At 40.4% G+C, this 11,560-nt stretch overlaps 2 protein-coding genes across 2 annotated transcripts; one reads left to right on the top strand and one right to left on the bottom strand.

Annotated features, from left to right (window-relative positions):
• The first annotated feature begins 2,090 nt into the window (after positions 1 to 2,090).
• Positions 2,091 to 3,176, top strand: LOC116263565 (uncharacterized). Its single transcript, XM_031643303.1, has one exon. It carries the CDS (start codon positions 2,091 to 2,093, stop codon positions 3,174 to 3,176), a length of 1,086 nt encoding a protein of 361 aa, XP_031499163.1.
• A 3,150-nt stretch (positions 3,177 to 6,326) lies between these two features.
• On the bottom strand, positions 6,327 to 10,584 carry LOC116264797 (probable flavin-containing monooxygenase 1). Its single transcript, XM_031645200.1, has 5 exons — positions 9,961 to 10,584; positions 8,726 to 8,966; positions 7,619 to 7,800; positions 7,095 to 7,444; positions 6,327 to 6,833 (listed from the first exon to the last, which is right to left on the bottom strand). Exons 1-5 carry the CDS (start codon positions 10,450 to 10,452, stop codon positions 6,491 to 6,493), a joined length of 1,608 nt encoding a protein of 535 aa, XP_031501060.1. The 5' UTR covers positions 10,453 to 10,584; the 3' UTR covers positions 6,327 to 6,490.
• Between the last annotated feature and the right edge of the window lie 976 nt (positions 10,585 to 11,560).

Genomic DNA, 11,560 nt, shown 5'->3' with positions numbered 1-11,560 from the left:
ATAGATCGCATGACCTGTTCTTCCAGAACCACCGAAATTGGTAGCTTTAGCGCTACCGTAGGCAAAAGCTGTTGAAGTTAAGATTAACTTAAGACATTAGAGGCGAAAAAAATCGTCTTAATTTAGCTATTAAAGAAGAGATGCATCTCTTTACTTGAAAATTCGGGTTCATGTTCATCTAGAGGTCATACGATTTTCTTGTTTAGTCAGAACCAGATTTGTGGTTGAAATGACTGGAAGGAAATCGAAACGGAAAAATATAATATCTGATCTATTGGCATATATAGGTATACGGCCGAGACAAACCTGACTTTGAAACCTCTGGATTTTCAAAGGCGTCCAAGATTATCTTACATAACGTGGGTGTCTGGCTGTCTTACGCAAGAACCTAGAATGCACTTTAGTATATCGTTTTCTTTATTTTGTTCTATGTGCGAAATTCTGGCCCGCTGAGCCTAGAGGGGGATGATGACAAGCCTACCTTACACCTACTGTTAAAACTTGGCTGGCTGCAGTTCTGACCTTCAAAAGGATATATAGGAAAGGAACCATGATCATCATGATTTTCTGAAGCTTAATTTTGTCTTTTGCATTATAATAAATGGTGCTGATTTTACTCTGCAATGAGCTTCATTCTCAGAGCTTTCTTCTAACACTGCAACGCAACCAGCTTTATTCTCAGAGCTCTGCTGGGTAAAAAATCAAACAACTATCGTCATGCACTTTTTCTGTAGCAGTTGAAGAAAGCATACGCGAGAAAGAGAGAGAGAACCATGAAGTGGGACCATCCTAAAATCTGCCATACTGTAACAAACGAGTAGCTCCTACGGCCCATCTACCATGGGCGGCCACCAAAGTAATAAAGAAGATGACCTCTCTGCCAGGAAAACTTGCGCATGATCCAATGAGAACAAAAGAAGAAGAAGAAGAATATATAGGACGATGAAAATTGTGTTTACGCTGATCAGTCCGAGCAAGACCACAAATTTGAACAGATAACTGCGCCTTTCGGTATGTCGATGATCTGCCATTAAGCACCACCAAGCAGCATGAACGTCAAATGAACTTTTTTCATTTATGTATATATTGATCATGCACAGATCGAAAACTTTCAGTGCTGGAAGTTCACCATATTTAAAATTGGTGTTGGTTCTTTGCGGAGAAATACGTACTGCGTATGGAGCCATTCGTGAAACAACTTAATTTGTACTAAGACCAATATTAAAGAAAGAGGTCATTTGTATAGTGAGTTGTGTGTATTTATGCAAAAAAAAAAAGAAGCAGGAAGTTCGGGTATTTTGTTGATTTTTCAAAAAAAAAAAAAAGTTTTGTTGGATATTGAATTTTTTCACTTTTTTTTTTTGTATTTGTAGGGGACTTTCCTTTTTACTGAATGAGGTATTCTGGTCATTATACTGCCAATGCACAATTTTTTGCACGCTGAACGGTGCAAACAACCAACTTCAACAGTTTCGTATGTATAGGCCCCTATACCTGGCCATTAGCCATCGATCCCTTTTCTCCAATGAACTTATAAGTATGAAAATGTTATACATGCATGCCCAACTTTTGGAAGCACAACGAAAATATGGTTAACTTTAATTTTTCTCTAATTTAACCACTTAACCGATACCTAACTTAGGCGGTTAAATATAACATGTTCATACCTAACTCCTAAGCTTGTATTGTTAACTCAATATAAGCTTGGGCTAAATTCATTTTCATATCAGGGAAAGTGCACCATCAAACTAACTGGGACATCTTTTCTTATAAAGAAGCTGTTGCGTCTACTAATCCGCGCCATTTCTATATAAGAGTCCGATGAAAAATTTTCTTCCCATTGCTGACATCATACCGATATGCATCATCCCTATCGGCCCCTTTATACCTACAGTACCTATCAAGAACCGAAATAAATCACTACCTGCCAAGAAAGGGAAAGGAGCCTACGCTTCGTCCTTCTTCTATAACTAATTGGCATTTTACGATCATCGAGTCTGCATGGTACTTTCAGTCCAGGAAGCAAGCCAGATTCCATTTGTACTCTGCTTCTTATATTTCTTTGACAAGAATTTTTTCCTTCCTTGGTAATGGAAAAAGCCAATATGAGAAACCGAACGAGGAAGTGCACAAGGAGAATAGATCCAGAGAGATCCAAAGAAGAGCCACATCTTTCTGGTGCATACATCCGAACCCTAGTTAAGCAGCTGACTACTTCCTCAAGACCACTTAAGCAGGAAGCTGAAGCCTCCACCAAATTTAGCCCCGCTGCAAAATGTAACGAGGCGATTGATGATGCCCAACAACCACAGGTGAAGAAGAAAGTGAGGAGAAGGTCACACACCAGCAAACCTTATCAACAGAGGCTACTAAATATGGCAGAAGCAAGGAGAGAGATAGTGGCTGCCCTTAAATTTCACAGGGCAGCAATGAGGCAAGCAGAAACAGAAGCCATCGCAAGAGAGTTCCAGGATAACTCCCAGGTGTGCCCCAGTGCCAATTTCAATTTTCCTCCTCTTGGAGTCGCTCCTTCTTCTTCTTCTTCTTGTTCATCGCTTTTTCCATGGGTCCCCTCTGTGGATAGTGGTCTAAATATAAACCTTCTATCAGAAAACCCAAGTATCAATCTCAATTTTCATCAACAGGGTATCCCAGACCCGTGTTTTTTTTTGAACAACAGTATTGATAACAACGACCTAATGACTAGTCAAATTCTTTCTTCTTTACCCTCATCATCCATCTTCGGCGATAAGAATCTCATTGAAATTGCACCAGCATTGTCACCAATACCTGTTAATGGTCCTAGTGCTCTTAATCCTCCATATACAAACAATTCCTTGGCAAAGCCACCAGATTTCAATCAGCCTATAGTTTCTCCATCCTCGGCGGTCGACGATGAAGAGATCATGGCTGAGATCAGGTCACTCGGGGAGCAACATGAGACGCAGTTGAGTGGCACTACAGATTTGGTGAACTCAGCTTGGTGGTTTAGGTTTTTGAATAGCTTAGATGCAAAGGATGATGGCACTCAAGGGAAAATGGAAGGGCTATTTGATGAGTTTATGGAGATTCCGTCATGGTTCAAGGATGGACGTGGTAATCAAAGTGCCAATCCAGTGGCTTCTTCTTCCGATGATTATGAGGATTTTTTGCAGGATAATTCTTTTGAATGGTAAGTCAGAACAATATTCTCTTAATTTTCAGAGTGTAGTAGTTTCCTGCATCCTCACTTTGTTGTTTTCATTTTAAAAAGATTACTTCAGTAAGTAATTATGCGCACCAATTGAAGGATTGGAATGACTTACAGGAAAAGCTGTTTCAAGAACTTTGAGGTTGATTGTGTTTTAGATCTCAACCATTTTATGAGGGAATTTCACTAAATGAAGAAAAAGAAACTGACTTAATTTGATGGTATTATCAAAATACATCCTTTTGTCTCGTAGATATATAACTGAATTCGTTTTATGTAGATGTCGATACACTTTACTAAGTGGTTGCACCAAACAAGGGTTTCGCACGCCTTACTAGCTAGGGGCATTCCTTGTCTTTAATTGCACAATATAACATCTTCATTATTGAACGATGACTTGTGTGTCTCTTGATTTTTACAGCTTGGATTTGGGCGAAGGTGATGGCAATCATTAAAAGGTGGCAAAAATTTTCAAACATAAGGAGGTAGGTCAAAATTTTATTAATTTTCTTTTGAAGTAGAAAGATGTTCAAGAGTTTGGGGAGATGAATTATTGGACAACGAAATGTTGCTTGATCCGACGATCAAATGACCCATGATAGACACCCAGAACCCCAGATCTTCTTAATATGGCTGTTATGCTTTAATCGCTTTGATCCGATGCATGTGCCTGCGCATGCCCCACACACTTGTTTCTGGAATTAGGCTCTTCGAACCGTTGCCTTTACAGATTTTCAGGTTGCAAGACATACACACGTAAACAGAGACTAGAGAGCTAGCAATTTACGCTTATTATTTTGGCAGGCGGTAAGTCATTCGATTTGATGTCAGACAGATGTCACAGATCATAGTAGCTTTCAAGTATATATACAAGAACCTTTTAGGAGAAAATGTATAAATAGGTTTCCAGTTTTTTCGTACTTTTCCTGTATCCTTTTGGGCTTTAAGAAGCTCTAGTGAAAAACAATAATGCGTTTGAATAGTGATTCTCCCAAACATTTAGAAATATCAATGAGGAACCAAGGTAACTTACCAGTGAAAAAGCCATGTTGGAGAGCTATTTAATGGACACCATTTAAGAAATCTTTCTAAGGCAGGCTGTCATAAAAAGAAACTCCTTTTGAATGAGTCACACATGCTGAATATTGATACTGTGAAAGATTTGACAAAAATGATCAATTATGGATCTACTTTTGCATATTTTGGTATTCGATTTGTATCATGGCCCGCACCATTGGCATTGTCTTATGAGGCTAGAAGCAGCAGCGGCAATGGTAGTGCATCAACTTTATTATGTGCTGATTAACTTAATTTAACAAGCTAGCGTTATAGAAGGATCAGGTGGCAACAGAATGCCAGGCAATGCATCAGCATCTCTAAGCAATTGACAATTAGATGAGATAAACGAAGTCATTTCAGATGTCATATTAGAGTATGTTCCCTTCCTGAATTTCATGGAGAAAATTATCCCAGATCCACCAAATTTGTTAGCTCTACTGACGGCTTGGGTGAAAGAAGTTGAATTTCATACTGGCTTAAGAAATTGAAACAAGTCAAGTTTGGTGAAAAGAACAGCGGCATCTTTTTACATGAAAATTCTGGTTCAAGTTCCCCTAGCTAGAGGTTATAGTATTCAAACCGAGTAAATTATAGTAGTTTTTCCTTTTCCCTCTATTAAGCAGAACAAAGAAATGTGTCTGTGGGTCCTATAAATTGTTGTAGGGCCAGATCAATGCAAATTTTTTTTGTAATTAGATGTGAAAGGTTGAACTTCTGTCTCATATCACGACATTCGTTTGATTTCCTGGTTGAACTGGGTCTTGAAAGGTAAGTCTTGGGCCACGCACCTCAGCCAAATGGAAGTTCCAACAAGGGCCATTTTGATCTTTTGGAAATAGTCTTCTGGTTTGGTTAGATCCTGATTTCTCGTTGGAGTGACTGGCAGGAAATCAAAATGGAAAACAGAATCCAGGATTTTTCACTTCTTCACATCTGATCTATTGGATAGGTATACGTCTGAAGCAAGCCAAGCTTGAACTTGAAAATTCTGGATTTTAAAGGCATGCAAACACATCTTACAGGATGTTGGTGACTGTAGGCGGTCTTAAGAAAGAATCTGGAATGCATTTTAGTATACCTTTCCCAAATATAATTCTCTGCGCCAAATTTCCCCCTCTGAGGATGCAGGGGGATGATGACATGCCTACCTTATAGATACACACTTAAAACTCGCCTGGTACAGTTCTGACCTTGAAAAGGACATACGAAAGGAAGCATGCATGGTCATCATGATTTTTCTGAAGCTTGGATTTTTCTTTTGCTTTATTTATTGCAATAATAAATGGTGCTGATTTTACTCTGCGATAAGCTTAAATTTTCAGAACTTTCTTTTTACGCTGCAAGGCGATCAGCTTTGTTCTCAGAACTACTTTTTATGATGGCAGCTCTGCTGGGAAAGAAAAACTTACCTCATGTACTTTTTCTGTAATAGTTGAAAAAAGCATGTTAGAGAGAGAGAGAGAGAGTTTCAATCCGTTGATTGCGACAATATTTCATGCAATCAACTTTCCGACAATATTTCATGCAGTGTGGATTTCACTCTACCTGAAAAACCAGTATGTGTGTGTATAAAACTTATTCTACCATCCTAATTATTATGCTGCCTACCGTGTCATTTTACATCTGTAATTGGCATTGGTAAATTTAAACAGGTAGACGGGCTTAGAATTCTAAAAACTTTGAAAACGCGTAACTTTTCTTTTGCGCACACACACACACACACATACATATATAGGTAACAAGTGGAAAAATACATTTCCTTGACTTTTAGACTCTTATAGAATTTGGCATACACATGAATTACATGTTTTCCACATCACTTACTTTATTCAAATTCTGTCTGTGAATAAAGCAAATTTTGTGGCATATATTGCAGCAGATGCAATACATATGCAGCTTATGATCCGAATAATAGAAGCACTGTTCACACAGACAGACACAAGAGAGATAGAAAAGTGGCGTGCATGGTATTTATTAATATTGGAAGATAAACAATGACATTAATTACAATAAGACTGACCTCAAAGGAACAAAAAAGCTTGACTTGTACGTTATTGACGACAGAATGTTATTTCCTTTATTAACGACAATATCGGCAGAAAACATTAATTATTTGCTTTATTCATGACAGACAATGTCCTTCTCCTGCATGTTTTGAAAGGCCTAACGCAGACATCCTTCCATTATCTTCCCTTGATTGTTTTGTAGTAGCGTACCGTGCCCAAACTGTTAGAAAGTGCGCTAGTTGTCGTCTTTGTAGTCACGGTTGGAGTAGGGAGAGAAAGCCTCCTGAAGCCAGTTCCTCTTCCTCCATGGGCTCAGTCCCATGTCTTCATACATTTCATCTGTGTGGTTAATGCTAAATGTTGAGATGCAGTGCCGTTTGTAAAACCTGGTAGTCCTCTTCATCACTTCCATCTGTTTGCTTATCTCGTACACCATCTTGTCCACAGTGGGGAGAACAAAAGCACCTTGCAGAAGCGAAGACAGCCACCTGCACCTGATCTCAGAAGTATGGAGATTTGAAACACTCTCGATGTACCCAACAAATGCCATATGTGGAATCAAAGGATGGACAGTCCCCCTGCGAAGAAAGAACAAGAATAAGCTGAGAGAGAGAGAGAGAGAGAGAGAGGTAGAACATGATGCTAATGAACTATATTGTTATTATTTTCAGACATTTTGATTGATGATGAAGATACTTGTCTTGATGAGAAGATTAATTTGAAGGTAGGCCTGAACCTACAAAGACAAACTCCAATTTGGGCACTAAAACTTTTGAATGGTGAGAAACGCACCTCTTTTTGCTTTAACATGAAAGTTCGGAGACAAATAGTACTTTTACCTGTATAAAGGCACGATGCCTGAGGAGTCCTGAATATAATGCCTGAAAGGCTCTGGAAAGATCCACTTGAGTTTTTTAAGCCCATCGAAACCGGTTGCCAGCATGACCACATCTGCTTCCAACCTGCTTCCATCTTCCAATTCTACGCCACCGCTCCAGAAACACCACTTGGATGAGCGGCGGAAGCAAATCCGTCCATCCTCGGCTGCTGGAAAGAACTTTTCCGGCAGGATTGCCATTTGACACGATGCGTAATCCTCCTCGTATGCATGCTCGGGCACCAGTCCGAATTTTCTTAATGGAAGCTTCCATATCAAGTATAGCTCGATGAACTTCGAGATTGCTTTTCTCTGTTCAGTCGTCAAAAGCATACGGTGAATTGTAATCAGGACAAGATTCATGCACAAGTTCAACAATCAACAGAATTGTTACTCTCTCTCTCTCTCTCTCTCTCTCTCTCTCTCTCTCTCTCTCTCTCTCGCACACAAAATCGAATGCCCTCTGGGCGCGCACATGGTACGTACCAGAGGAGAGAGTAACAAGCAGAGGAGTGCTCGGAGGAGGCTCATTGATGGCCTTTCGTGGAGGAACTGTGAAAACCTTGTGGCATAGAGCAGGAGGAAGGAAATTCCCCAAACAGAATAAGAAGGAAGCATCATCCAATGCAGTGTTCTGATCAACATGGTGCAAGGCTGTCTATCTGGTCCTGCAAAACGCGTCCTTCCTTCGGTCAATATACTGCAATATGACACTTCTTTTGCAATGGCTAGCTACCTGGTAAGTGCTAGACAATCTTACACATATTTTTTCACTTGATCCGAATCTAAACATAGATGTCCAGTATTCATTTATTGTTCATTGACCTTTCTGCAGATTAACACCAATTTTGTTGCACGTCAGTGCACTAAATTTTGGTGGTGTAATACGAGCCATTGGTTTTATATGTTGGACTTCCTTGAACATCATTCGAGATGTAACTTTTGGTATACAAATAAATGCATGCATACATACATGTTCATCATAAAGCTGATAAAGACCTGGGTGTGCGAAAAGCCAGTAGGGTTGAGGCTGAGCAAATTGGCAGGTACAGTCTGTGTTCCAGACCTGTGTTGGCCATTTCGAAAGGGACCAAAAACCCACGTGGTACTGTTGACTTGTGTACTTACACGGCATATTTATATAGAACGGTCAGAGTCGAGGCGTGAGTTGAACGTGTTCTTTGATCTAAAGCATGAGCTGTAACCAGATAATATGTAATTAAGCTTGTGGACAGGGAACGTTTCAGCAGCAGCGTGGACCGTATTTATTTGGCCATATTCAATCTGAACCCGTTATCACTTCAACTAAACCCAAATGGACTTCGCGTTTCATGTACACATCCTGCAACTACAACTACACAATTTTGTGCTTCATGTTCCTACACACACACACACACACACAACAAAATAAGGACTCCGAGATCTAATTGGACGCCTTGATTTACTGCGAATGACAAAAGTAACTGCTTAAATCTTAATCTTGAAAGAAGTTTCCCTTGATGTTCCATCAAGTGGATGACATGATTTATATTAGTCTTCATAGTCCTTAAGTTTGCCAATATTGTATGTATATTCCGAGTGAGAGGGAAGTACCTTGGTTGACCTCCGCACATTCGGTGGCGAAATCAATAGCAGATTTCTTGTAACCGACGACGACCACCTTCTTTCCCTTAACGAGGCGCTCCGCTTCCTGCCGGCCAAGTTTGGAGTAATCGAGCGAGTGGAGGACAGTTCCCTGGAAGATCTCCGGCCCCTTCCCCGTCGGAAACTCTGGCATCTTGGCCACGTCCCCGTACTTCCCCAGGCACACCACCAAGAACTCAAACTTGAACCACTGCAACATCCATATAGTGAACCCAGTGTTATTGCCTCATCTGTCTACAATCTAACAATTGCTAATGATCAAGATCATGAGCTTAAGGGGCGAATCTTTTCGACTCGGTCGACCGATTCTGGTCTCGGAGTCAATGAACTAGTCGTCACCGTATCCGCTTGGGAGCTCGACAAACTGGCACGGTTGACTCGCACCAGGATCTGAGACGTAAATGAGACGTACGGAACCGGTGACTCGGACAAATTCTTTTCTACACCTGAATTAAGACCAGTAAGCCTATTGCATTTACTAGCTACGCTTCTCTCTGACTCCAGTCGCTCGTCCACGCACTGGTTCAGTCATCGGTTCGACAATATAGACCGAAAACGAATATTCTCGAAGAATACAAGATTATATTTATTGAGGAAAAAAATTACAAGCATGCACGGTTCACACACACATATATATATATATATAGAATACAAGATTATATTTATTGAGGAAAAAAATTACAAGCATATACGGTTCACACACACACACACATATATATATATATATATATATATATGATTATTTGCACTATATATGTGTGTGTATATACACACACACAAAAAAAGGAACGAGTAAAACCATTCTTAATTAAAATGAAACTCTTCACTTTTGAAGTTCCTTTCGCTCCACATATATGTTTCCACTAATTAGAAGGTGGAGAGGATAATTATAAAGTGGAAGTGTGAAAAAAACAATTGAAATGAACATTAGATGAGAGAATGAGCTAGAAAAGAACGTAACTGTCATTGAAAGCATTATAAACTGTTGCTAAAGCACCATGAACTACCCACAAATTTTAATTTGTAGCAGATTTGGTCTCTCATCTCTCTCTTTTTCTCTCTCTAATATATATATATATATATATGTGTGTGTGTACCCCGAATGTACACGTGAAAAATATAGAAGGTTCTTATATTCGACTGATTCACGACGGAACCAAGAGAGAAGAGCGGTTTCAGTTCACCTGAATGTCTTCAGAGAGAGGGGTTCGGACGCCAACTTCCCACGCCGGGTCGCCGGAAAGCGGCTTACCGAAATCCCCCCACATACCGTCATAGTACGTGGGTTTCCTGTCGCTCAGATACTTGATCTCCACCACCCTGTGGTTCAATTTAACGAACTTGAGTACGTCGAAATGACGAGCATAATTCTCAAGGTATTCGACGATTTCAAGGTGGGTAGGGAAGGTTGCAGAATCATTCTCCGGCGGGGGATAATCGGGGAGAGGCGTCCAGGGGTAGTCGGAAAATTCATAGTCGTTTCGAGGGGTCTGCAGTCTCGTGGAGTGGAAGGCGCAGTGCTTCCAGACGCCACCAACGGAGTCAGTGGCTTCGAAGACGATGGGGGAGAAATTGCGGAGTTGCTTGGCTGCAGCAATGCCGCTAACCCCAGCACCTATAATGCCTACTTTGGAGATTTCAGGGGTTCCTGTTCCGGAATCGTGAAGGTTTGCCATGGGCCAAGTGATTCCGGGAAAAGACTTTTCAGAAGGCTTTTATGCAGTATAAACGAGAGAGAGAGAGAGATGGAGCGAGAGGGCAAATAACAAAGGAAGATGGGAAGCGAGAGACGAGAGGTGCAATGAGGAGAGCAGCTCAGAGATGGAAAACGAGAGATGCAATTCTTGGCGCTACCAGAGAGCCTATTTATAGACTTTGCATGCATGCAACTACGTGACTTCCACGCCTTATAGTCACCTAATTCACCTTTTCATTCTAAACGGGAGCGGTCACTTCCTTGAGAAAAGTCCAATGGACATCGAATCCCTTTGAGTATGTGGGGCACATTTCTCCGTCAACTACTTTCTGCTTTTGAACTGGGCAGGTAAAATCCATCTTATAACCATGGACAAGTTTCACTGCAAGAGATTGGGTGAATTTTTGTGTGAGACTTTTCTGGTTCATGTGCTCACCTCATTTCAGTAGTCAGAGGAAGGCAACTATAGTAGGACCCTACACCTTCCAAACAGGTTGGTGAGCTGAGGCAGATCGTTCTGATCACGGTTCAATTTTGATGGGTCTGATCTTTCCAGAAAGTTAAAGAACTAGCATGCTCCTTGCAGTGAGAAAGGATTTGCAGGATTTTATCATTTCCCTTTGCGAGGTTTACGGATAAATTTAATTTTCCCCTCAAACCGACAAAAAGATGAAACACCATTCCGAGTTGCTCCTCACTAAAAGGAAAGGAAATTCACCAACGAAAACAAGCTACCAATAGTTGAAAGATCGAGGAAGTTAAGGCCTTCAAGTTGATGGTGTGATCTTGTTAAAATTGGTCTTCTCATAATTAATATGGCATCCTGAAAACAAATGGGTTGGTAGCACCACTAGACGTAGGAACTTCACTGAAATTGTTTTTTTATTTTTTTTTTTTTTTAAGGATAGCAAGTTATCAGCACTCATCGTTACCAATTGAACGCGTTAAACAACACTCAAGGATTCCCGAGCCTGGACAAAAAGGAAATTGTTATTATAATTGAGAATCTTAAATACAAAATAAAGTCTATGAAAATAACGCCCAATTTATTTCCAGCTAGTTTCTCCCTCTCTGTTCTGGTCTCGTCG

This window comes from Nymphaea colorata, chromosome 11, assembly GCF_008831285.2.
Source record: "Nymphaea colorata isolate Beijing-Zhang1983 chromosome 11, ASM883128v2, whole genome shotgun sequence".
NCBI classification, from domain to species: Eukaryota; Viridiplantae; Streptophyta; class Magnoliopsida; order Nymphaeales; family Nymphaeaceae; genus Nymphaea; species Nymphaea colorata.
Note: the sequence above shows the minus strand (reverse complement) of the source record. Positions and strands in the feature narration are given on the sequence as shown.